Source organism: Hyperolius riggenbachi, chromosome 10 (genome assembly GCF_040937935.1).
Source record: "Hyperolius riggenbachi isolate aHypRig1 chromosome 10, aHypRig1.pri, whole genome shotgun sequence".
NCBI lineage: Eukaryota > Metazoa > Chordata > Amphibia > Anura > Hyperoliidae > Hyperolius > Hyperolius riggenbachi.
In genome coordinates this window covers 174,833,671-174,861,170 of record NC_090655.1, presented here as the reverse complement: position 1 = coordinate 174,861,170, position 27,500 = coordinate 174,833,671, and the positions used below count along the sequence as shown (strand labels likewise).

Below are 27,500 nucleotides of genomic sequence, written 5' to 3'. Positions count from 1 at the left end.
ATAATTTTACTCAGTTCAGGTTCTCTTTAATACTAAATAATAAGACTGGTCAATGTGAGATAACCATGCCGCCTACAGAAATCAGCTTCTTGTTTCTAATGCTAGAAATACACGGATCGTTTTTGCCGCTCGATTCTGCAGTCGATTCTCTTATCTTCCGCTCGTTTTTCTTATCTTTTACCATTCACTGCTATCAGAAACCGAGCAGCGAAACGGTTGGGCGGGAGATAGGACCTGTCGGAAATTATCTATTGAACCATCTAAATGACTCAAAAACAAGTCGTGTATTCCCAGCATAACACATTAAAGAATTAAAAGCCAACACTACAGACAATTTAGTAGAATAAACCTATTTTGTAGTTCAAATAGCTTACCATGCTTTCTAGCAAGGTGACGCAGAATTGCATTTGACTGATACATTGTAAAACTTCCATCCTTGAATGCGGGAAGCTGACCAAAAACCTGTCAAAAAACAAAACAAAACACCACCTTATTTATAACTAATTAAATAAATAGGTGTGACTTCAAACGCCCATCCCATCAGCTATTTTCTTCTTTTTTTAATTAATTTATATTATTATTATTATTATTATTATTTAAATGGAACTGTGCACCTGACTAATTTTTTTTTTCAACCTCATGATAGAGGGTGTGGGGGAAAAGAATATGGTTGTTGAGTGTCACTAGATACCTATGGGGTGCTACACTTCTTTAGGCACACTTTTATCTCACAACAATGGCAGGGCTGAGGATATGGATCATAGCACCAAGTATAACACGCTCATCTTGTTCATGCTTATGATGGGGACAAGTCTCAGGGTGCGTTTCCACTAATGCGAATTCGCATGCGTTCCCCGCATGCGAATTCGCATAACCAATAAAAGTGAATGAGCCTGTGTCCACTTGTCAGGAAAACGGAGCGTTTTCTTGTGCAGGAAAAATCTGCTCGGCAGAGCCATACGAATTCGGACACCGCACACACGCATGCGATTCGCATACAATGTATTTAATAGGGAATTCGCATGGTGTTTTTTCATGCGAATTTTCATGCGAATTCGCATACGATTTCGCATGGAATCAATGAAAAAGCACACAGGCACTGACATGGTTAAATTCGCACACAGCGTCATCCATGCAAAATCGTATGCGAATTAGTGGTAAAATTTGCATGCGATTTCGCTCCTGCATGCGAATTCGTCCGGAGAATCCGCGGCGATTTCCCATCGCACTAGTGGAAACGCACCCTCATAATGCCAGTATCATTTATGGTGTAATTAACACCTGTCCCACAATGGCAACTGATGTCATGCAAATATTTGTATAACATATTACAAATATTATTTTGCTTGCTAAAAATATGATGATTATTTATGCCAAAACACAAATACAAAATACCTGAAAAAAAAGGCCAAAAAGCGTTCAGAAATCCACGATTCAGATTTTAGTTATGGTAATTTGGGCAGTCAAACACTAGGGGGCATTAGTGCTGTACACTGGTACAGCAGACAATCTTTCTTACACTCTCTGCCTCTGCTGCTGACTCACTGGATTAGAGAGCTGCCAGTGTATGCTCCACCTCTTCATTGATATTCTTTTCCAATATATTTTATTGAACAAGACTTGCAAACAGTTTATAACAGTGTACATGTTAAAGCAGGAAAATTGTTTATATAGAACACAGTTAGTTAGCCATTCAAATGGGATCGTTTACAAGTTCCATTTTTGTTAGTTAGGATGGCACTCCTCTTTTTAAAACAAGCTGCTAGAGTTAGAGTACAGCGGTGAGGAGAAGAGGAGAAAGGAGAAAAAAAAAGAAAGAAAAGATAGGGATAAGAGGAAAATGGAAAGAGAGGTGAGGAAGAGAAGAGAGAAGAAGAGAAAGGGAGAAAAGTAGTGAGTAGGTAGGTGTGTAGTAGGCTATAAGGTGGAGAGTGGAGTGTGGTACTTTAACTGCGACAACAGGCATTCCGGAGATAAGACTCTGGGATTGAGGTCAGGTTATAACATTATACCTTTGTACTCATCAGAATCTTTGAACTCGTACCAACAGGCCCATATTTTGGAGATTTTGTCAACCTGCTCCTGGGCTATGAGGATCTGTTCTTCCAACTCTCTCACCTTTTCAATTCTGAAAAACCACTGTTTCAGGGTAGGAACAAGTTTTGTTTTCCAGAGTGCTGGTATAGTTGCTCTGGCTGCTGAGATCATGTGAGGGACTATAGATTTCTTATACTGGGCAGGGGAATAGGTTGAATTGTGTAGAAGAAAGACATCTGGGCTATAAGGCATATTACAACTCGAAATTTGTTGGGTAAGCCTGTGGACGTCCTTCCAGAATCTGTTTATTAGAGGGCAGTCAAACATCAAGTGGAGTAAGTTGCCAGGGCCTTTCTCACAACGCCAGCAAGTGTTAGGCACGTTGGGCATAAATTTGCTTAAAATTTCCGGGGTTCTATACCATAGGGTGAGAAGTTTGTAGTTCTGTTCCCTAGTTCTTGTATTTCTAGAGGATTTATGTGTATTGGAATATATAGTGATCCATTGATCTTCTGATAAGGGTGAACCTAGAAGTTTGTCCCACTTTTTCCTGAAAATAGGAGTCAATGGAGATTGTGCATATAGCAAAAGATTGTAGTTCCATGAAAGCATGTGACGCTTCACAGCTTTCGATTCACATCTTTGGTCAAATTGTGTGAGATTGTAGGTTGCTCCCTGCTTAAGAGCAGGTGTCTCTAAGAAGTGACGGATCTGGAAAAACATCCAATAAGGCAGGGATTGGTCTGAAGTAGGATGTGTTATGTTTTCCCGGGTTTTGAGTTTTCCAGCTGCCATAAATTGGTGTACCCTGGGGGGTTGTATCTTTGCCGAGGTTCTAAGGTAAGCTGAATCGTTGCCTGGAGTAAAGAGAGGATGTCCTACCAGTGGGGTCATAGGCCCGTTTAAGAGGGAGATTTTATATTTTTTGCAACATGTCAAGGAGGCTCGTTTTGTTGTTATATGAGAGGGTGGTCTAGTTTATCACCTCTGGTGGGGATGGGTGGTATCCATGGGAAGCCCCCGATTTGAGTGCCTATAATCTCCTGCTCTATCTTAACCCAATCTTTCTGGTCTAGTGGGGATGTCCAGTCAATAATTCGTACTAGGTGTGAGGCAAGGTGGTATAGTCTTAGATTAGGGAGGCCTGAGCCACCTCTATCTAAGGGTAAAGAAAGAGTGCTGTTGCTAAGCCTTACTTTTTTATATCCCCATATGAATTGGTTGAGTGAAGTTTGCAGATTTTTCAGAAAGGTTGGGGGTAGGTGGACAGGAACCGTCTGGAAAAGGTATAAGAGTTGTGGAAGGATTGTCATCTTGATAGATGCCATCCTCCCAAACCAAGACAGTCCTTTGAGCTTGTTCCAGTCAGTTAGTTCTTTTTGAATTTTGTCTTTGAGGGGGCCATAGTTGAAGTCAAAGAGGTTATCGCAGGTAATTTGATGCCGAGGTATGGGATTGCTTTAGACTCCCATTTAAAGGGGAATCTCTCTCTACAAATCGTCACTGTTTCTGCTTTAAGGGTAATGTTGAGTGCAAAGGATTTGTCATAGTTGATTTTTAGATTGGATATTAGACCAAAATTGTGGAGAGCTTGTATCAGGTTCGGGAGAGTGGTTGGGGGTTTTGACAAGAAAAATAACATGTCGTCAGCGAAAGCTGCTATTTTATACTCATCTCGACCAATCTTGATGCCCTGAATGTCAGCATTCGATCTAACCTGATTTAGAAAGGGCTCCAAGCAGAGAATATAAATTAAGGGGGATAGGGGACACCCCTGCCTAGTGCCATTTGAGATAGGGAAAGACTTTGAGAAAGAGAGGTTCGCCTTTACTTTTGCTGATGGATTATTGTAAAGCAAGTTAATCCAAGAAGTGAGCTGTGTGCCCAGTCCTAGATTAGCAAGTACCGCCTTAATATAGTTCCAGGAGACCCTATCAAATGCCTTCTCGGCATCGGTCGAGAGCAAAAAGCCCTCCGACCGATGCCGAGAAAGCCAGTACTGAATCCCAATAGCTTTTGCCGTGTTGTCCCTGCCTTCCCTCCCAGGGACAAAACCGACCTGGTCTTGATGGATAAGCTGTGGAAGGAGTGGTGTAATTCTGTTTGCCAAGGCCTTGGCAAATATCTTGATATCGCAATTGAGAAGCGAGATTGGTCTGTAATTGTTACAGAGAGCAGGATCTCTGCTACGTAGCGTGGATCAGGGGGGCTGGCCCTAGAGCTGCGCAGCCGCACTCGCGGCCAGGCGGACTGCGCAGCCGCGACCAAAGGAAGCGGCCATATTGCGGGTGGCAGGAGAGCCCGACCCGGGCCGTGGGGTCGGCAGCCGGCCCGGGGGGCTAATGAGCGGGGGGACCCGGCGGATCGGCACGGAGGGCGCGGACGGCGTCCTCCGTGCCATAAAAGATGAGGCAGGTAATTTACTTTTTTTAGCATTTTCGCCTCGTAAGTCCTTTAACCCTCTGGGCGATACAATTATATCGCCCAGGAGGTGGCGCAGCACTATTTTTTTAAATTTTGTGTTTTTTAAATCATGTAGCGAGCCCAGGGCTCGCTACATGATAGCCGCAGCGCAGCGGCATCCTCCCACCCACTCCGATCGCCTTCGGCGATCCGAGTAAGCAGGAAATCCCGTTCAGAACGGGATTTCCTGCTGGACTTCCCCGGTCGCCATGGCGACGGGGCGGGATGACGTCACCGACGTCTTGGACGTCGTGACGTCAGAGGGAGTCCCAATCCACCCCTCAGTGCTGCCTGGCCTGATTGGCCAGGCTGCACAAGGGGTCGGGGAGGGGGGGGGCTGCGCGGCACGGCGAGCGGCGGCGGATCGGCGGCGAGCGTGTAACAAAAAAAAATTACGCAAATCGGCCCACCAGGGCCTGAGAAATCCTCCTGCGCGATATACCCCGAGCTCAGCTCGGGATTATCGCTCAGGAGGTTAAAAGCGACTCCGAGCAGTGCAAAAACTATAGAAAGATGCATATAATTTTAAAGATTTTTCTCCTCTTTCCAATGATATATAAACCGCCGCCCTACGCCTTTTAGTTTGCTATTTTCGCGATCGAAATTGCCGCGGCTTCGATCGCGAAAATAGAGAAAACTAAAAGGCGTAGGGCGACGATTTCGGTGTCGTCAGAAAGAGTAGAAAGAGCTTTAAAATGATATCCATCTTTCCATAGTTACATTGTATTACACAGGGCGACTTTTTCTCAAAGTCAGCAGCTCCATCCTGCTGAATGGAGCTGCTGACTTTGAGAAAAAGTCACCCTGTTTAACCACTTGAGGACCGTGGGCTTTACCCCCCTTAACCTGCCTGGCGTTCTATTAAGATCGCCAGGCAGGCTGCGGGAGGGTTTTTTTTAAATAAAAAAAAACCATTTCATGCAGCCAACTGAAAGTTGGCTGCATGAAAGCCCACTAGAGGGCGCTCCGGAGGCGTTCTTCCGATCGCCTCCGGCGCCCAGAATAAACAAGGAAGGCCGCAATGAGCGGCCTTCCTTGTTTTGCTTACATCGTCGCCATAGCGAGGAGCGGAGTGACGTCATCGACGTCAGCCGACGTCCTGACGTCAGCCGCCTCCGATCCAGCCCTTAGCGCTGGCCGGAACTTTTTGTTCCGGCTACGCTGGGCTTAGGCGGCTGGGGGGACCCTCTTTCGCCGCTGCTCGCGGCGGATCGCCGCAGAGCGGCGGCGATCAGGCAGCACACGCGGCTGGCAAAGTGCCGGCTGCGTGTGCTGCTTTTTATTTGAGCCAAATCGGCCCAGCAGGGCCTGAGCGGCAGGCTCCGGCGGTACTGGACGAGCTGAGCTCGTCCAGACCGCCCAGCAGGTTAAGGACCGGCCACTTTTTTTCCATTCAGACCACTGCAGCTTTCACGGTTTATTGCTCGCTCATACAACCTACCACCTAAATGAATTTTGGCTCCTTTTCTTGTCACTAATAAAGCTTTCTTTTGGTGCGATTTAATTGCTCCTGCGATTTTTACTTTTTATGACATTCATCAAAAAAGACATGAATTTTGGCAAAAAAATGATTTTTTTAACTCTGTGCTGACATTTTTCAAATAAAGTAAAATTTCTGTATACATGCAGCGCGAAAAATGTGGACAAACATGTTTTTGATTAAAAAAAACCCATTCAGTGTATATTTATTGGTTTGGGTAAAAGTTATAGCGTTTACAAACTATGGTGCAAAAAGTGAAATTTCCCATTTTCAAGCATCTATGACTTTTCTGACCACCTGTCATGTTTCATGAGGAGCTAGAATTCCAGGATAGCATAAATACCCCCCAAATGACCCCATTTTGGAAAGAAGACATCCCAAAGTATTCACTGAGAGGCATAGTGAGTTCATAGAAGATATTATTTTTTGTCACAAGTAAGCGGAAAATGACACTTTGTGACAAAAAAAAAAAGAAAAAAAAAAAGAAAAAAAAAAGTTTCCATTTCTTCTAACTTGCGACAAAAAAAAAATGAAATCTGCCACGGACTCATCATGCCCCTCTCTGAATACCTTGAAGTGTCTACTTTCCAAAATGGGGTCATTTGTGGGGTGTGTTTACTGTCCTCGCATTTTGGGGGATGCTAATTTGTAAGCACCCCTGTAAAGCCTAAAGGTGCTCATTGGACTTTGGGCCCCTTAGCGCAGTTAGGGTGCAAAAAAGTGCCACACGTGGTATTGCCGTACTCGGGAGAAGTAGTATAATGTGTTTTGGGGTGTATTTTTACACATACCGATACTGGGTGGGAGAAATATCTCTGTAAATGACAATTTTTTTTTTTTTATTTTTTTTTACACACAATTGTCCATTTACAGAGATCTTTCTCCCACTCAGCATGGGTATGTGTAAAAATACACCCCAAAACACATTATACTACTTCTCCTGAGTACGGCAATACCACATGTGTGGCACTTTTTTGCACCCTAACTGCGCTAAGGGGCCCAAAGTCCAATGAGTACCTTTAGGATTTCACAGGTCATTTTGAGAAATTTCGTTTCAAGACTACTCCTCACAGTTTAGGGCCCCTAAAATGCCAGTGCAGTATAGGAACCTCACAAATGACCCCATTTTAGAAAGAAGACACCCCAAGGTATTCCGTTACTAGTACGGTGAGTTCATAGAAGATTTTATTTTTTGTCACAAGTTAGCGGAAAATGACACTTTGTGAAAAAAACCTATAAAAATCAATTTCCGCTAACTTGTGACAAAAAAATAAAATCTTCTATGAACTCACCGTACTAGTAACGGAATACCTTGGGGTGTCTTCTTTCTAAAATGGGGTCATTTGTGAGGTTCCTATACTGCCCTGGCATTTTAGGGGCCCTAAACCGTGAGGAGTAGTCTTGAAACGAAATTTCTCAAAATGACCTGTGAAATCCTAAAGGTACTCATTGGACTTTGGGCCCCTTAGCGCAGTTAGGGTGCAAAAAAAGTGCCACACATGTGGTATTGTCGTACTCGGGAGAAGTAGTATAATGTGTTTTGGGGTGTATTTTTACACATACCCATGCTGGGTGGGAGAAATAACTCTGTAAATGGACAATTGTGTGTAAAAAAAAAAAAATCAAAAGATTGTCATTTACAGAAGTATTTCTCCCACCCAGCATGGGTATGTGTAAGAATACACCCCAAAACACATTATACTACTTCTCCTGAGTACGGCGATACCACATGTGTGACACTTTTTTGCAGCCTAGGTGCGCTAAGGAGCCCAACGTCCTAATCACAGGTCATTTTGAGGCATTTGTTTTCTAGACTACTCCTCACGGTTTAGGGCCCCTAAAATGCCAGGGCAGTAAAGGAACCCCACAAGTGACCCCATTTTACAAAGAAGACACCCCAAGGTATTCCGTTAGGTGTATGGCAAGTTCATAGAAGATTTTATTTTTTGTCACAAGTTAGTGAAAAATGACACTTTGTGAAAAAAAAACAAAAATCAATTTCCGCTAACTTTTGACAAAAAATAAAATCTTCTATGAACTTGCCATACACCTAACAGAATACATTGGGGTGTCTTTTCTAAAATGGGGTCAGTTTTTGGGGTTCCTATACCGGCCTGGCATTTTACGGGCCCAAAACCATGAGTAGTCTGGAAACCAAATGTCTCAAAATGACTGTTCAGGGGTATAAGCATCTGCAAATTTTGATGACAGGTGGTCTATGAGGGGGCGAATTTTGTGGAACCGGTCATAAGCAGGGTGGCCTTTTAGATGACAGGTTGTATTGGGCCTGATCTGATGGATAGGAGTGCTAGGGGGTGACAGGAGGTGATTGATGGGTGCCTCAGGGGGTGGTTAGAGGGGAAAATAGATGCAATCAATGTACCGGGGAGGTGATCGGAAGGGGTTCTGAGGGGGATCTGAGGGTTTGGCCGAGTGATCAGGAGCCCACACGGGGCAAATTAGGGCCTGATCTGATGGGTAGGTGTGCTAGGGGGCGACAGGAGGTGATTGATGGGTGTCTCAAGGTGTGATTAGAGGGGGGAATAGATGCAAGCAATGCACTGGCGAGGTGATCAGGGCTGGGGTCTGAGGGCGTTCTGAGGGTATGGGCGGGTGATTGAGTGCCCTAGGGGCAGATAGGGGTCTTATCTGATGGGTAGCAGTGACAGGGGGTGATTGATGGGTAATTAGTGGGTGTTTGGAGGAGAGAACAGATGTAAACACTGCACTTGGGAGGTGATCTGATGTCGGATCTGCGGGCGATCTATTGGTGTGGGTGGGTGATCAGATTGCCCGCAAGGGGCAGGTTAGGGGCTGATTGATGGGTGGCAGTGACAGGGGGTGATTGATGGGTGATCAGTGGGTTATTACAGGGAAGGACAGATGTAAATAATGCCCTGGTGAATTGATAAGGGGGGGTCTGAGGGCAATCTGAGCGTGTAGGCGGGTGATTGGGTGCCCGCAAGGGGCAGATTAGGGTCTGATCTGATGGGTAACAGTGACAGGTGGTGATAGGGGGTGATTGATGGGTAATTAGTGGGTGTTTAGAGGAGACAATAGATGTAAACACTGCGCTTGGGTGGTGATCTGATGTCGAATCTGTGGGCGATCTATTGGTGTGGGTGGGTGATCAGATTGCCCGCAAGGGGCAGGTTAGGGGCTGATTGATGGGTGGCAATGACAGGGGGTGATTGATGGGTGATTGACAGGTGATCAGGGGGGATAGATGCATACAGTACACGGGGGGGGGGATGGTCTGGGGAGAATCTGAGGGGTGGGGGGTGATCAGGAGGGGGCAGGGGGGGGGTTAAAAAAAATAGCGTTGACAGATAGTGACAGGGAGTGATTGATGGGTGATTAGGGGGGTGATTGGGTGCAAACAGGGGTCTGGGGGGTGGGCAGGGGGGGTCTGAGGGTTGCTGTGGGCGATCTGGGGCAGGGGGGGGGGAAAATCAGTGTGCTTGGGTGCGACATAGGGTGGCTGCAGCCTGCCCTGGTGGTCCCTCGGACACTGTGACCACCAGGGCAGGAGGCAGCCTGTATAATACACTTTGTAAACATTACAAAGTGTATTATACACTTTGTATGCGGCGATCGTCGGGTTAACATCCCGCCGGCGCTTCCGTATGGCCGGCGGGATGTTGCGGCGGGTGAGCGGAAACAGGCGCCGGATCGCGTCACGGATGACGCGATCGCTCCGCCCATGCCCCTACAAGGACCGCCGCCATTTGTCAATACGGCGGTCCTTGCGGGGTCCACTTCCCGGCCGCCATTTGTCAATACGGCGGTCGGGAAGTGGTTAATACAATATAACTATGGAAAGATGGATATCATTGTAAAGCTCTCTTTCTCCTCTTTCTGACGACACCTAATTCGTCACCCTACGCCTTTTAGTTTTCTCTATTTTCGCGATCAAAGTCACGGTAATTTCGATGGCGAAAATAGCGAAAACTAAAAGTCATGGGGCGGTGGTTTATATATCATTGGAAAGAGGAGAAAGAGAGCTTTAAAATGATATGCATCTTCCCATAGTTTCTGCACTGCTCGGAGTCCCTTTAAACCCAGTAGAATGTCGCAGCATTATAGCTAGTGGTTTGATGGCAATAGCAAACAGACTCGGCGAGAGGAGACACCCCTGCCTGGTACCCCTGGAAAGCGAAAAAGGTGGTGATGTTTTGCCATTGATACGCAATCTGGCAGAGGGTTTTTTGTATAGTAGTTGTACCATTTTAATAATGTTATTTCCTATGCCAAATTTGCCCATCACCTTCCAGAGGTATCCCCACTCCGAGTCGAATGCCTTCTCGTTATCTAGTGAAGCCAAAACCCTGTCTCCTGTATTATCATGGTTAGCGACCAGATTCGTATGCAGCCTTCTAAGGTTGATATCAGTACCCTTTCCAGGCATGAATCCTGTTTGGTCCTGATGGATTATGGTAAGAATACATTTATTAAGCCTGTTAGAAAGGGCTTTTGCTATTATTTTTGCATCAACATTAATGAGCGATATAGGCCTATAGGAGGTGCATAAAGTAGGATCCTTACCGGGTTTTAATAGTAGTGTAATTAATGCTTCCGACCAGGAGGCAGGGGGTGCATCATGGTTACGTGCTGATTTCTGGGCCGCTAGCAGTTTAGGTGCTAAAACAAGATGATAGTGCTTATAGTATTCAGATGGATATCCATCAAGGCCAGGAGTTTTCCCACATTGCATTTCTGAGATAGAGTTAGTGATCTCATCCAGAGTAAGAGGTGCGTCTAAAACTTTAATCTGTTCTTCATTAAGGGTAGGAAATGTGATATTATTTAGGAACTCATCTTGCTGTGAGGAGGAATAGTCCACTTTAGAGGAACATAGCTGTGTATAGTATTGTATAAAGGTGTGCTCTATAGTATGTTGGTCCTCATGCAAACAGCCATCTTCGGACCTGATCCCCGGGATTGCGGTATTTGACCTTGTATCTCTCAAGAGCCAGGCCAAAAGTTTATCATTTTTATCCCCTTTCAGCAAGTATGGTTTGGGATTTAGCCAACAGGGCACGTTTGCAACAATCAACTCTAAGAAGTTCCACTCTATTAAGTGATAGTTACATAATTACATAGTTATTTTGGTTGAAAAAAGACATACGTCCATCGAGTTCAACCAGTACAAAGTACAACACCAGCCTGCTCCCTCACATATCCCTGTTGATCCAGAGGAAGGCGAAAAAACCCTAACAAGGCATGGTCCAATTAGCCCCAAAAGGGAAAAATTCTTTCCCGACTCCAGATGGCAATCAGATAAAATCCCTGGATCAACATCATTAGGCATTACCTAGTAATTGTAGCCATCGATGTCTTTCAATGCAAGGAAAGCATCTAAGCCCCCTTTAAATGCAGGTATAGAGTTTGCCATAACGACTTCCTGTGGCAATGCATTCCACATCTTAATCACTCTTACTGTAAAGAACCCTTTCCTAAATAAATGGCTAAAACGTTTTTCCTCCATGCGCAGATCATGTCCTCTAGTCCTTTGAGAAGGCCTAGGGACAAAAAGCTCATCCGCCAAGCTATTATATTGCCCTCTGATGTATTTATACATGTTAATTAGATCCCCTCTAAGGCGTCTTTTCTCTAGACTAAATAAACCCAGTTTATCTAACCTTTCTTGATAAGCGAGACCTTCCATCCCACGTATCAATTTTGTTGCTCGTCTTTGCACCTGCTCTAAAATGGCAATATATTTTTTGTAATGTGGTGCCCAGAACTGAATTCCATATTTCAGATGTAGCCTTACTAGAGAGTTAAACAGGGGCAATATTATGCTAGCATCTCGATTTTTTTATTTCCCTTTTAATGCATCCCAAAATTGTGTTAGCTTTAGCTGCAGCTGCTTGGCATTGAGTACGATTATTTGACTTGTTGTCGATGAGTACTCCTAAGTCCTTCTCCAAGTTTGATGCCCCCAACTGTATCCCATTTATTTTTGTATGGTGCTAGACCATTAGTACGTCCAAAATGCATGACTTTACATTTGTCAACATTGATTTTAATCTGCCATGTATGTGCCCATATAGCCATCCTATCCAGATCCTGTTGCAATATGACACTATCTTCCTGAGAGTTAGTGATTCTGCACAATTTTGTATCATCTGCAAAAATAGCAACATTGCTCACTACTGCATCTACTAGGTCATTAATAAATAAATTGAAGAGCACTGGACCCAGAACAGACGCCTGTGGGACCCCACTGCTAACAGTCTCCCATTTTGAGTACGATCCATTGATCACAACTCTGTTTTCTGTCCATTAGCCAGTTCCCTATCCATGCACACAGACTCTTCCCTAGTCCTTGCATCCTCAACTTTTGCACCAGACTTTTGTGGGGAACAGTGTCGAAAAGGCCTTTGCAAAGTCCAAGTATATCACATCTACAGCATTCCCAATATCCATATTAGCATTCACTACCTCATAAAAGCTGGACATTTGATCAGCTGGACAGTCACTGTTCTGTCATTCAGCTACCTCAGCCCGGCGACCATATGGGCTGGAAAGCCGCCATCACCTGCACTCTCGTCATGGTGCGCACCAGTCCAGCACAGCCATCACTACACAAACAGCTGTTTGCAGTCACTGCATAACTTTCACTGCATCTTTGATTGCACATTGTATTATACCTGGCAGTCAGTGCATACCTTTCACTTGAATGGATGGCAGACTTGCCCTCCATAACAGATTCTCGTTAAAGGTAGATAAGTTTATCTGTGTCATATACAGCAGGGCCTAGAAAGTCCTCCTTTTCAGGAACCGGCCCGCGGCACGCCTGCGTATATGGTTCCCGACTGCGGGTTTGACCAGATCAAGCAGGGAACAGCCTTATTCAAGCTACAAACAAGGCTGGGACCCCTCAGACGCTTCCCACTGCCACCACTAGCCATTGCTAGACACGTCAACTCAGCTGTCGAGTGCTCAACACGCAATCTGCGTTTTCGTATTCGGGTCAGCTTTGCGCTTAGGCCGAATACGGGAACGCCACGCACCCACACACGCAGTACAGTTGTACAGTAACACAGCACAATCAGGCACTGACTTGTAATGCAAGTTACACCGTCGTGCAGCAAAACCAATAACCGTTGTTCCGAACGATACTGTTAGCCACTCCCACTCTGCTGTCGAGCGCAGAAGTGCCCCATACACACAATGCAATTACAATTTCATATGGTAGTGTTGCTCAAGCATACAATTAGGCATGGACTTATAACAGCTACACTGCAGTCTCCTCTAGGCTATGAGTGTTAGTTTAGTACAGCAGAAGTTAAGCTTATTCAATAATAATTTAATATTCCAGGAAAAAAAGTGGAACAATGCAGAACAGAGTATATACAAAAGATTACAAAAACAAAATAAAAAGTTACAAAATTAAGAGTTTACAAAGATACACACAAGCGATTTGCTTACCAAAATAACAGGGATCAAGATAGACGAATCTTGGACTTGGGTTCGGTGGACGGACACCGTTCTGATTGGATCAGGAGCCAACTTAGCTTAGACCGGGAGTCCGGCTCCAGCTACCGTCAGGAGTAGACTGATTTTAGGTATCTGTCCCCTGCTTTTTATAATGGAATATTTGCCTTGAGGCTGTAAGCCTGTTTGGACGGGGGGGGGGGGGGGGGGGGGGGACTAGATTAACTACATCCTCAGACATAATTTGATTCCCAGAGATCTAACATCCACATGTGAAAAGTGCATTATAGCACACACACACACACACACACACACAAACAAAAGACTTCCTTAACATCCAATTTCCCCAGGTTAAAGTGTATTTTAGCACATACATGAAAAGACTTCCCTAGTCCAAGTTACAGGTGACAAACACATTGTTGACAGTATTGGCCTGAATAGCCATCTCCTAATTAGAGGCTAGGTAGACAGTCCCTAATTGCAGAGATTTCCCATCTCCCAGTTAGGAGCAGACAATGGCAATTGAATGCAGGGTCAATTTACATGATATAACGAACTCCAGGCAGCTGCCAGCCTCCCAATCCATATGATACAGTAGTACACAGCAGACATAAAAATGGGAAAATGAAAAATATATTACTGTATTATCCTTAACAGCATCAGCACCCCAATATATCACCACACCTCTGCCGTTAACTTGGTGCAAGGCAGATGATCTTTCCAGATCATCCAGCCTGCACCTACACTGTTGGTTCTGCTTGACGGGACAGCCCGTCCGCATTCCCATGATTGCTCCCCTTCCTATGTTGAATAGTGAAGCTATAGAGAACTAAGCTTCATCTCAGCAATTTGCCATTGTCACCAGAAACCCGATGTAACCAACTAAGAGGGTTGTGGTCGGTTACGACTGTGAATACGCGACCGTAGAGATAGTGCTGCAGCTTTTGTAGGGCCCATACAATTGCCAAGCACTCCTTCTCTATGGTGGCGTAAGCTACCTCCCGGGGTAGCAGCTTCCGACTTAAGTACAGAATCGGATGTTCTTCCCCAGTTTGGTTTACCTGGCTTAACACAGCACCTAGGCCAAAGGCTGAGGTGTCCGTCTGGACCACAAACTGTCGGCTGAAGTCTGGCGCTTGCAACACGGGAGGGCTGGCTAGGGCCCTCTTCAGAGCTGTGAATGACTGTTCACATTCTGGCGTCCAGAGAATCTGCTTGGGCAGCTTCTTTTTGGTGAGATCTGTCAATGGCTTGGTGAGGGCACTGTAGTTGGGGACAAACCTTCTATAGTACCCAGCAGTCCCTAAGAAGGACTGAATCTGCTTCTTCGTGTGGGGGGTGGGCCAGGACACAATAGCATCTACCTTCCCAGTATCTGGACGAAGCTCTCCCCCCCCCCCCCCCCCACCACCACATGTCCCAGGTACTGTACCTGTTTCATGCCTATCTGACACTTGCTAGGCTTGACTGTTAGTCCTGCTGCAGTAATGCGTCCCAGAACCTGTGACAGCTGCGCTAAGTGGTCTTTCCAGTTGGCGCTAAACACGGCGATGTCATCTAGGTAGGCGACAGCGCAGTGTTCCAAACGTTCCAGGAGACCATTTACAACCCTTTGGAAGGTGGCCCGGGGCATTTTTCATTCCAAAAGGCATTACATTAAATTCAAACAGACCTGAGGGGGTGATAAAGGCAGACCTCTCCCGTGCCTCAGCTGTTAGAGGGACCTGCTAGTATCCCCGACTCAAATCCACGATTGTTAGATATTGCGCGCCAGCTAGCTTATCTAATAATTCGTCGACCCTCGGCATTGGGTAAGCATCTGACGCAGTTATCAAATTTAGTTTTCGATAATCTACACAGAACCGAGTGGTCTGGTCCCGTTTGGGTACTAGCACTACAGGTGATGCCCATGCGCTGTGTGACCGTTGGATCACCCCTAGTGACAGCATTTCCTCAATCTCCCCTCAAAAAGGGGAGGGGAGCAAAATGCCAAGTGTGTATCTTTGAGAAAAAAAAAGTATATATATTCTGCACTGAGTACACTTCTGTAGGCTAGTTGCTTCTAGCAAGCTTCCAGCCTTTGGTACTCATAATAGCGAACTAAACTGCGTACTAATGTACTAAACGTTCCCACCACTGCCAGCATATTATGTCAGGAACCGGCCCGCGGCACGTCTGCGTATACGGTTCCCGACTGCGGGTTTGACCAGATCAAGCAGGGAACAGCCTTATTCAAGCTACAAACAAGGCTGGGACCCCTCAGACGCTTCCCACTGCCACCACTAGTCATTGCTAGACACGTCAACTCAGCTGTCGAGTGCTCAACACGCAATCTGCGTTTTCGTATTCGGGTCAGCTTTGCGCTTAGGCCAAATACGGGAACGCCACGCACCCACACACGCAGTACAGTTGTACAGTAACACAGCACAATCAGGCACTGACTTGTAATGCAAGTTACTCTGTCGTGCAGCAAAACCAATAACAGTCGTTCCGAACGATACTGTTAGCCACTCCCACTCTGCTGTCGAGCGCAGAAGTGCCCCATACACACAATGCAATTACAATTTCATATGGTAGTGTTGCTCAAGCATACAATTAGGCATGGACTTATAACAGCTACACTGCAGTCTCCTCTAGGCTATGAGTGTTAGTTTAGTACAGCAGAAGTTAAGCTTATTCAATAATAATTTAATATTCCAGGGAAAAAAAGTGGAACAATGCAGAACAGAGTATATACAATTACAAAAAAAAAAAAAAAAAAAAAAAAAGTTACAAAATTAAGAGAGTTTACAAAGAAACACACACGCGATTTGCTTACCAAAATAACAGGGATCAAGATAGACGAATCTTGGACTTGGGTTCTGTGGACAGACACCGTTCTGATTGGATCAGGAGCCAACTTAGCTTAGACCGGGAGTCCAGTTCCAGCTACCGTCAGGAGTAGACTGATTTTAGGTATCTGTCCCCTGCTTTTTATAATGGAATATTTGCCTTGAGGCTGTAAGCCTGTTTGGATGGGGGGGGGGGGGGGGGGGACTAGATTTAACTACATCCTCAGACATAATTTGATTCCCAGAGATCTAACATCCACATGTGAAAAGTGTATTATAGCACACACACACACACACACACACACACACACACACACACACACACACACACACACACACACACACACACACACACACACACACACACACACACACACACACACACACACACACACACACACACACACACACACACACACACACACACACACGACTTCCTTAATATCCAAATTTCCCCAGGTTAAAGTATATTTTAGCACATACATGAAAAGACTTCCCTAGTCCAAGTTACAGGTGACAAACACATTGTTGACAGTATTGGCCTGAATAGCCATCTCCTAATTAGAGGCTAGGTAGACAGTCCCTAATTGCAGAGATTTCCCATCTCCCAGTTAGGAGCAGACAATGGCCATTGAATGCAGGGTCAATTTACATGATATAACGAACTCCAGGCAGCTGCCAGCCTCCCAATCCATATGATACAGTAGTACACAGCAGACATAAAAATGGGAAAATGAAAATATATTACTGTATTATCCTTAACAGCATCAGCACCCCAATATATCACCACACTCCTGTATTGTTATTTTTGGTCACTACCTCGGGACATGCATGCCATGCCTGCTGCCTTCCTTGTATGTGTGGTAGCCGTTCCTGCTCCTTTGCCCACAGCGTGCCTGCTGCCTTCCTTGGATGTGTGGTGGTAGCCGTTTTACGCTCCCACTCCGGACCGGAATCGAACCAGTATTCCCCGGCCATTACCTGTGGTCACTCGCAATGGCAGACTTGCCCTCCATAAAAGGTTCTCTTTGCAGGTACTGAACAGCAAGCAGAACAAGTATTTAAAAAAAATAGATGTAAGCTTTAACAATGGTAGAGAAAGAACCATCGAAAGTTGATAAGGCAGTCAGACATTACCTGACATCACTGAGTGAGGAAGAGCAATCTCGCCATGGTGCGCACCAGTCTTGCACGGCCGTCACTACGCAAACCGGTGTTTGCGGTGCGTTACACAGCGAGTTTGGTGTGTCAGTGTGAAGCAGTACTCTAATTACACTCCCTAATTGATGTATACACATGCAAGATGTTTTAAAGCACTTTAGGCCTGCAATTTAGCATTCAATGTGATTTCTGCCCTTAAAACGCTGCTTTGCGTCCAATCCAGATTTTTCCCCGGGACTTTTGACGTGTATCCCACTCCGCCATGCCCCCCTCCAGGTGTTAAAACATCTTTTACATCACTTTTGTGGCCAGCATAAATTTTTCTAGTCCCGAAATCGGAGGTTTGGGACATCTCTAATCACAGGGACAGGCGCTGTCATTTTAGAAATGTGAGAATTTGTATATATTCTGGTTATATATTGGGTTTAAAACAGTTTTTTAACATTATGGGATAATATCAGCTAGATAATTTTCTTATAACCTTCCCCTCCCAGCTTTTTATACAATTGGGGTAATTATCATGAGTCACTTGCCCCCTGGTGAGAGGTATTTCTGTAGGATATAAAAACCTATTATATGCATATAATATGCCATGTTATAATTGATCAGTAGATAGCACTGTGGTAACTTTTAATAGGGGTCTTTAGGATCCTAGAGTGTATTTATCTGTTAGGTTATATATATTTATGGCTTTAATAGACCTATGGGACATGCACAGAAGTGTGTTTGGGGGTCTGAGGTGGTTTGCGCATGCGTGGGGAAATAGCGTGCGGTCAGACTGTACGCCTACATCTATCACAGGCGCACATTTGGCGTCACTATTGGGCTGCGGTGACGTATGTCCGCCTGCGCCCCATGCACTTCCGCTTGCGCTCCAAAGACTCTGGGTGTGCGGACCACGGCAGCGTGCACTTCACGCCCTCCTGGCCACACCTCCCTCACGCTCCACCCTGGGCTCTTCTGACACAGTCGATGAACACCAGTCTCTGATCTCGTTCAGGTAATTTGATCTCTTTGATCTAGGTCACTCCAGATTACATAACACATTTATAGGGGTCTATTATGTACACTGTACTTCAATGCACTATAGGTTTATGCACTCATAATGAGTAGTATATAGCTTGGTCACTTGTGGTGTATAATCTTTCTATTCCCACAGGCTATTTATGTGTATAAAATGATGCTATATGTGAGGCCTAGGGGGGCCATTATTCCATGTGTGTAATATATACACCTATATGGGAGGCCCAGATGGCCATTGTTCTATGAGTGTAAGGGCTGGTTCAGACGGACCTTTGCAGAGCGTTTGCTGCCAGCGTTCGGGGCTTGGCGTTAAACGCTCCCATTCAAGTGAATGGGAGCGTTTGTACCAAGCTTTTACGCGCGTTTGCACAAACGCGGCGTTCGGGTCCCGATTTTCACTGGCGTTCAAGGAGCCCCTGGAAGCTACATGTTGCTTCCAGGGGCGGTTAACCGCGACGGGTAATGTCCCTCTAGGGGAAGAAAAAACGCGACCGCATCCGAACGCAATGCGAACGCTGCTGAAAGCCTGAACGCATCACGAACGCAACGCCAACGAACGCGACGCCTCCAAACGTCCGTCTGAACCAGCCCTAATATATACACCTTGCTGATATACACGAGCCTGCTTTAATCTATGGTATGTATGCATGTAGCTTTATGGGATAGGTATATGGATAACTTCTCATTGGGGATATGAATTTGAAACATTATTACTGCATGCTCTACTTGCTATATTATATGTAGTGGTAACTTGCATTTTTTCTTATGCTCTGTAGCACTTGATAGTATTTGGCACCAGTGCACCTGCATGTTCAGGAGGGGACAGTTTGTAGAACCTGGTGTTTGGACTATTTATGGTGATAGATTATTTTTCACTCTGGAACACTGATTTTCTATAAATTTATTGTAGGCGGTTGGGAATCTTGTCTTTTCTTTTTACTGTCATTTTTATTACTATTTTTTGCCTGTTTAGGCCCAGTTCATGAATTAGCATTTATGGCATTTTTGCAAATTGCGGTCTTATAACTTTTGAGGGTCGACAGTTGGTAAGATAAAGTTTCTTAATTTAGCTCCTGTATCCTGACATACACATAGACCTTGGCTGGTATGTAATGATTTGTACAATTCATACTATATATGTATTTTCTAACAGATGTGTGTGTATACTGTATGCCTCTGAGGAAGCTGTCTTTGACCTTGAAACACGTGTCAGGAAGTCTTTTTGTGATTTGGAATTTCGAAATTGTGTTCGCATGTTTGTCCGCAATCTTTAAGAAACTTTGAAGGAAGAATAAAAAAGACTACTTGTTCATTCAAAGCCCCATATTTATTCATGTGGAATTTGTCTATCTATCTATCTATCTATATCTATATCTATGTATAGTAGTAGACACAGCCCGTTTAAAAAACGGGCTCTAGGTCTATGGCCACCGCCAGAGCGCATGCGCGCGCTGTGCACGCAACCGCCGCGCGCCCTCACATCTGCCCGCCTCGCTCGCACCCACCCACCTCGCTCGCCCATCCTTTGTGCCAAGCCCAATTCCGGGCACGACCCAGTCGTGCTTGGCGAAATAAAAGCGATTCTGATCCAGCTCCCTGGTCCCAGCTGTCCGTTATTGCGCACATGTGCAGTAACAAAAATCCTGGGACACAGGGACAAAACTGCTGGACGCAGCGACAGTTAGCTTTTATTATTAGGTAGGATATCTATCTATCTATCTATCTATCTATCTATCTATCTATCTATCTATCTATCTATAGCAGCAGTAGGGTATTGTACCGTGTTTTCCCTTTTGATGTTGCATGTATATAGCTGTCTGTACCACCAGCCTGCAAACTAACAGGATGTAAGCCCGACGAAGGCTGCAAGGCCGAAAGCTTGCTTAGTTAGAAATTTTAAATCAGGATGATACCATTTATTGGCTAACTAAGCAAGCTTTCGGCCTTGCAGCCTTCGTCGGGCTTACATCCTATTAGTTTGCAGGCTGGTGGTACAGACAGCTATATACATGCAACATCAAAAGGGAAAACACGGTACAATACCCTACTGCTGCTATAGATAGAGATAGATAGATAGATAGATAGATAGATAGAAATTTTAAATCAGGATGATACCATTTATTGGCTATCTATCTATCTATCTATCTCTCTCTCTCTCTCTCTCTCTCTCTCTCTCTCTCTCTCTCTCTCTCTCTAGCTATCTCGCTCTCTATAGATTAATTATTGTACAGACCAAAAGTTTGGACACATCTTCTCATTCAAAGAGAGTTCTTTATTTTCCTGACTATGAACATTGTAGATTCCCACTGAAGGCATCCAAACTATGAATTAACACGTGGAAGTATAGTACATAGCCAAAAAGTGTGAAACAACTGAAAATGTCATATTATAGGTTCTTCAAAGTAGCCACCTTTTGCTTTGATTACTGCTTTGCACACTCTTGGCATTCTCTTGATGAGCTTCAAGAGGTAGTCACCTGAAATTGTTTTCACTTCACAGGTGTGCCCTGTCAGGTTTAACAAGTGGGATTTCTTGCCTTATAAATGGGGTTGGGACCATCAGTTGGGTTGTGGAGAAGTCAGGTGGATACACAGCTGATAGTTCTACTGAATAGACTGTTAGAATTTGTATTATGGCAAGAAAAAAAGCAGCTAACAGTATATATATACACATGCACCCAAGCCGCGCACGCACCCAAGCCACGCACGCCCGAGTAAGTTGTGCGTGCGCCCGTCCGCCCCTTGGCCGTGCGGCTTACGTCACTCCCCCTCACTGTCTCTGCATTTCTGCACATGCGCAGAGCACAGATGGGACACTCACAGGGACACAGGACGCAGAGACAATAGGGTTTTATTATATAGGGTATATAGGGTCTACTCTTCTGAAAGAGGCAAATTTCAGACTACTAAAGAAACCATCCTCAGACCCAGATGCCATGGGAAGCTACAGACCTGTCTCCAACTCTTTCTGGGGAAGTTATTGAAAGGGCTGTCTATCTCCAACTTAAAGCCAGGCTCTCAAACAACATCTTCGACCCTCTAAAATCTCGCTTCAAAAAAAAAAAAAAAAAAAGCTTCACAGGGAGAGACCTCAATATCACTAGATATAACCTACAAAACTTAGGAGAGAGGGGGGGGGTTGCGGAATGTGAGAGATGTAAATATTGGTAACTTTACTTATTCCGATCACACCCCTGTCATTATTACTATTAATTGGTGCTCATAAAGACCTTGGATATTGGATAGGAAACTACTAAAGAATCAATCATATACAGGAAAAAAAATTACACTCTTTTTATGAGCTCAATAGAGCTACAGATATTTCCGAATCTGTCCTTTGGGACAACCTAAAATGCTACGTAAGAGACATTTTGATCAGCCATAAAAGGTGAAAAGGAATCCTACAGAGTTAAACCAAAAATTAGAAGACATAGCCTTTGAGAAAGCCAGAAGTCGGCAAACATTGGGGAGGCTTCACGTCAGTTGATGCCATGCAGGGCCTCGCACCAGCTCCGCAATAAGGCCTCTCACAAGGCCGCTTCTCCCACAGTCATGCCGCACACATGCTGCTCCAACATGGATCATGTAATGGACTATAGGCGAACCTTGCCACAATGAACTTTGCTTGCATGACCCGCTAGCATTAGTCCTGCTCTACATCCTGGGACAATCCTATGACAGGCATCATTATACACTATGGATGGTGAGATACAACCATATGAGGTGATGAGACCTACAATTTTAAATCTCCGATTCGGTGAGATTAGGGTTTACTGCAGTGTTCTGTGGAACTGTATTTTTGTGCTTGCTCGCTCATGAGAAGGAGCTTATGTGACGTGTTGATTATGCTTCACCAAATTGGAGGATTGTTAGGCTTGCCACTAACTGCATCCCACACTGCTGCTAGCCATTAAAATACATGCCTTTCGCATGCAATCAAGATCTGCTTAACTAACTAGGGGGAATGCGTTACTGGATCTGATCATTTCTAATAGACCAGATAATGTATCAAATGTGCAGGTTCAAGAACATTTGGGAAATAGTGATCACAACATGATAACGTTTGATCTGGTGACTGATAGGCCACGGGGCAGTGGGACCACTAAAACTATGAATTTTAGAAAAGCAAAGTTCAATCAAATTAGGCAGGCACTAAGTTTGGTGAACTGGGATAATGTACTACAAGGGAAGGACACTGAAGGGAAATGGCAAGCTTTTAAACGTATTCTCAATCAATATTGTAGTATGTATATCCCATATGGAAACATCAGTGTATTACTTCAGCTTACATCTGGAAGTATGCCTGAAGAAGGGGACTAGATCCCAGAAAGCTTGCATCATTTAACTCTATTAGTTAGCCATTAAAAGGTATTATTTCTTACAAAACGTTGTTTTTTTTCTACCTATACCATATGGAAACAAAATGACTAGGAATAAAATAAGGCCTCTATGGATGAATAGAAAGGTTAGGGATAAAATGAAGAGGAAAAAGAATGCCTATAAGGTCCTAAAACAGGAGGGGGCTGAGGCTGCACTAAGCAATTATAAGGAGTGCAATAAAAATTGTAAAAAATAAATTAGGCTGGCAAAGATCGAAGCTGAAAATCAAATCGCTAGGGATATCAAATCTAACCCAAAAAAGTTTTACAAGTACATCAACTCTAAAAAAAGAAAGGTTGACTGTATAGGAATCCTAAAGGATGAGGGTGGGAACTCAATGGTGGATGACCAAGGTAAGGCAGAGTTATTAAATGCTTTCTTTGCTTCTGTCTTCACAAAGGAAACAGCACTGTTGCAAATTACAGAGGCAGAAGAGTATCAATCTTCTAACTGTAATATTAAATACTTAACGCAGGAAGAAGTAAAGGCAAGACTAAATAAATTAAAAATAGACAAGGCCCCTGGCCCGGATGGCATGCATCCTCGGGTCCTAAGAGAACTAAGTTCAGTTATAGCTAAGCCCCTTTATCTTATCTTTTGTGACTCTCTTGCAACTAGCAGAGTCCCAGTGGATTGGCGTACAGCCCACGTTTTCCCATTATTTAAGAAGGGCAAAAAATCTGATCCAGGAAATTATAGACCTGTAAGCTTAACATCAGTTGTATGCAAACTATTTGAGGGGTTACTAAGAGATACTATACATGACTTCATAGTAGAAAATAATCTTATCTCTCAGCATCAACATGGATTTACTAAAGACAGGTCCTGTTTGACTAACATGCTCAGCTTTTATGAGGTAGTGAATGCTAATATGGATATTGGGAATGCTGTAGATGTGATATACTTGGACTTTGCAAAGGCCTTCGACACTGTTCCCCACAGAAGTCTGGTGCAAAAGTTGAGGATGCAAGGACTGGGGAAGAGTTTGTGTGCATGGATAGGGAACTGGCTAATGGACAGAAAACAAAGAGTTGTGGTCAATGGATCGTACTCAAAATGGGAGACTGTTAGCAGTGGGGTCCCACAGGGGTCTGTACTGGGTCCAGTGCTCTTCAATTTATTTATTAATGACCTAGTAGATGCAGTAGTGAGCAATGCTGCTATTTTTGCAGATGATACAAAATTGTGCAGAATCATCAACTCTCAGGAAGATAGTGTCATATTGCAACAGGATCTGGATAGGATGGCTATATGGGCACATACATGGCAGATGAAATTCAATGTTGACAAATGTAAAGTCATGCATTTTGGTCGTACCAATGGTCTAGCACCATACAAAGTAAATGGGATACAGTTGTGAACATCAAACTTGGAGAAGGACTTAGGAGTACTCATCGACAACAAGTTAAATAATCGTACTCAATGCCAAGCCGCTGCAGCTAAAGCGAACAAAATTTTGGGATGCATTAAAAGGGAAATAAAAACTCAAGATGCTAGCATAATATTGCCCCTGTTTAACTCTCTAGTAAGGCCACATCTGGAATATGGAATTCAGTTCTGGGCACCACATTACAAAAAAGATATTGCAGTTTTAGAGCAGGTGCAGAGACGAGCTACAAAATTGATACGTAGGATGGAAGGTCTCGCTTACCAAGAAAGGTTAGATAAACTGGGTTTATTTAGTCTAGAGAAAAGACGCCTTAGAGGAGATCTAATTAACATGTATAAATACATCAGAGGGCAATATAATAGCTTGGCGGATGAGCTTTTTGTCCCTAGGCCTTCTCAAAGGACTAGAGGACATGATCTGCGCATGGAAGAAAAACGTTTTAGCCATTTATTTAGGAAAGGGTTCTTTACAGTAAGAGTGATTAAGATGTGGAATGCATTGCCAGAGGAAGTCGTTATGGCAAACTCTATACCTGCATTTAAAGGGGGCTTAGATGCTTTCCTTGCGTTGAAAGACATCCATGGCTACAATTACTAGGTTATGCCTAATGATGTTGATCCAGGGATTTTATCTGATTGCCATCTGGAGTCAGGAAGGAATTTTTCCCTTTTGGGGCTAATTGGACCATGCCTTGTGGGGGTTTTTTCGCCTTCCTCTGGATCAACAGGGTTATGTGGGGGACGGGCTGGAGTTGTACTTTGTACTGGTTGAACTCGATGGACGTATGTCTTTTTTCAACCAAAATAACTATGTAACTATGTAACCTATGATGACAGTGGATTTGTGAGCTTGTCTTTAACCACTTGAGGACTCAGCCTTTACCCCCCCCCCCCCCCCCCTTAAGGACCAGCGTGTTTTTTTATGATCGGTGCTGGGTGGACTCTGCAGCCCCCAGCACAGATCAGGTTGCAGGCAGAGCGATCAGATCGCCCCCCTTTTTCCCCCCCTATGGGGATGATGTGCAGGGGGGGTCTGATCGCTCCTGCCTGCCTGGGTGTTGCGGGGGGCACCTCAAAGCCCCCCGCCGCAGTGAAATTCCCTCTTCTTCCTCTCACCCCTGGTGATCGGGGCTGCACAGGACGCTATCCGTTCTGTGCAGCCTGTGACAGGCTGTCCTCTGTCTCATGGCGGCGATCCTCGGCCGCTGATTGGCTGGGGATCGCCGATCTGCCTTACGGCGCTGCTGCTACAAAGGAGACAAACGTCTCCTGCGTTTACATTTAGTCTGCGAGCCGCGATCAGCGGCTCGCAGGCTATTCACGGAGACCCGCTCCGTGATCTAACAGGAAACGGCCGCTCGCGTGAGCAGCCTTTCCAGATTAATTAGGGAGGCACCTGGCGACGCAGATGTGCGTAGCTGGTCCTCCAGCTACCACTTTGCCGCCGCACGGTATGAGTGTGCGGTCGGCAAGTGGTTAAATGAGCATGTTGCCATTTACATTGGACTACTCTTCATAGTTAGGCCCAGTGCACACCGAGCGGTTTTTGGAGCGATCTGCCGGCCGCATCCGCCTCTAAAAACGCTTGTCTAATGTATTGCAATGGGATGGTGCACACCGGCGGTTTGCGGTTTTTGTCAAGCCGGAGGCGCGTTTGCGGTTTTCGGAAGCGTTTCGTCCTCAATGTAAAGTATAGGAAAAACGCAAACCGCTCTGAAAAACGCTAGTTCAGAGCGGTTTGCCGGGCATTTTTGTTACAGTAGCTGTTCAGTAACAGCTTTTACTGTAACAATATGTGTAATCTGCTACACAAAAACGCACGCAAAACCGCTAGGTATGTTTAGAAAACCTCTCTAAACATACCTAGAATCGCTCTGAAATCAGCTCCCAAAACCGCTAGCGTATTGCGGATCTGCTAGCGGTTTTGGTGTGCACTGGGCCTTAGATTCTGGCAGGTCTCCGTAATAGACTTTTCTAGGCCCACAGCAAGCCAGCTTTAGAAAAAAAAAAAAAATTCAGAGAGTATATAGCAACCAAACAGCATTAAAGGGATACTGTAGGGGGGGGGGGGGGGGGGGTCGGGGGAAAAGGAGTTGAACTTACCCGGAGCTTCTAATGGTCCCCCACAGACATCCTGTGCCCACGTAGCCACTCCCCAATGCTCCGGCCCCGCCTCCAGTTCACTTCTGGAATTTATGACTTTAAAGTCTGAAAACCACTGTGCCTGCGTTGCCGTGTCCTCGATCCCGCTGATGTCAACAGGAGCGTACCGCTCAGACACAGAGCATACTGGGCTTGTGCAGTATGCTCCTGTTTGGTCTGGGTGGTCGCTCTCCTCTTGTGGTCCAGTCCGCTGGTGGTACCGGCCCCTCAGTGATCGGGAGGTCACCTCAGAGAGGTGTAGGGGTACAGTGAATAAGCATGTCGGTGGAGGCGCCCAAGTGTTGACATTGTTATATATAATAATAGAAGGAGGTCTCTTACCTCCAAAGAAGACTCACATAGATGGACGTAGGAGTCTTATTATAAAAGAAAAAGGTTACACTGTAGACAACACGTTTCACGGGACTCTGCCCGCTTCCTCAGGTCAATACAACAGATTACTTTTCTATCAGCCGTGCGGTGCAGGGGCACATAGATCAAAAACTCTAATTATGAAACTTGGGACTACACCAAGTATTTTTGGAATAACAGATACGGAGAAAAATAGTGAAGATAAATATATTGTTTTAATAGACACTCTTTTGGCCAAAGGATCAGTTCCCTACACTCTCCTGAAGAATGGCAAAACTCCATTAACTATTTTCAATAATGGTTATCCCTCATCAAATAAGGTTATTTAATATAAAAGTTAAGAGCTAGAGCAAAGCAATGCTCCCAATGCTGCAACAAAAATATGGTGTTCCCCAGGGCTCAATACTACCCCCTTTGCTGTTCCTGATATGCATGCTCCCACCTGGAAAAATCATCCATCTATGCTGATGACACCCAGTTATATTTATCAATCAAACCTGGCATGACAGACCCTACTGCACAAATAAATGCTTGCTTAGCTGAGTTTCAGGAGTGAATGAATGGTAACTGGCTAAAACTAAATGCTGCCAAAACTGAGGTTCTGAGGTCCTTGGCATTAATAATGTGAGAATGGAAGCAGTTTACATTTTTCCATTAAAATTAAACAAATCTGATTTGCTGTTTGTGGCTCCTCCTTTTTAAATTTGAATCCCAGTCACCCAATTACCGACTGTAACAGGTTTGAGGCCTATCCCATTAACAGTATAAGTGTGACAGCAA

At 44.8% G+C, this 27,500-nt stretch overlaps 1 protein-coding gene across 1 annotated transcript in view; it reads right to left on the bottom strand.

Moving 5' to 3' along the window:
- Positions 1–27,500, bottom strand: part of LOC137533958 (glutathione S-transferase P 1-like) — a 132,335-nt gene that overhangs the window by 36,533 nt on the left and 68,302 nt on the right. The window contains exon 4 of the mRNA XM_068255288.1: positions 375–462. Coding sequence (XP_068111389.1) covers positions 375–462 — 88 coding nt within the window. The remainder of the gene's footprint in view (positions 1–374; positions 463–27,500) is intronic.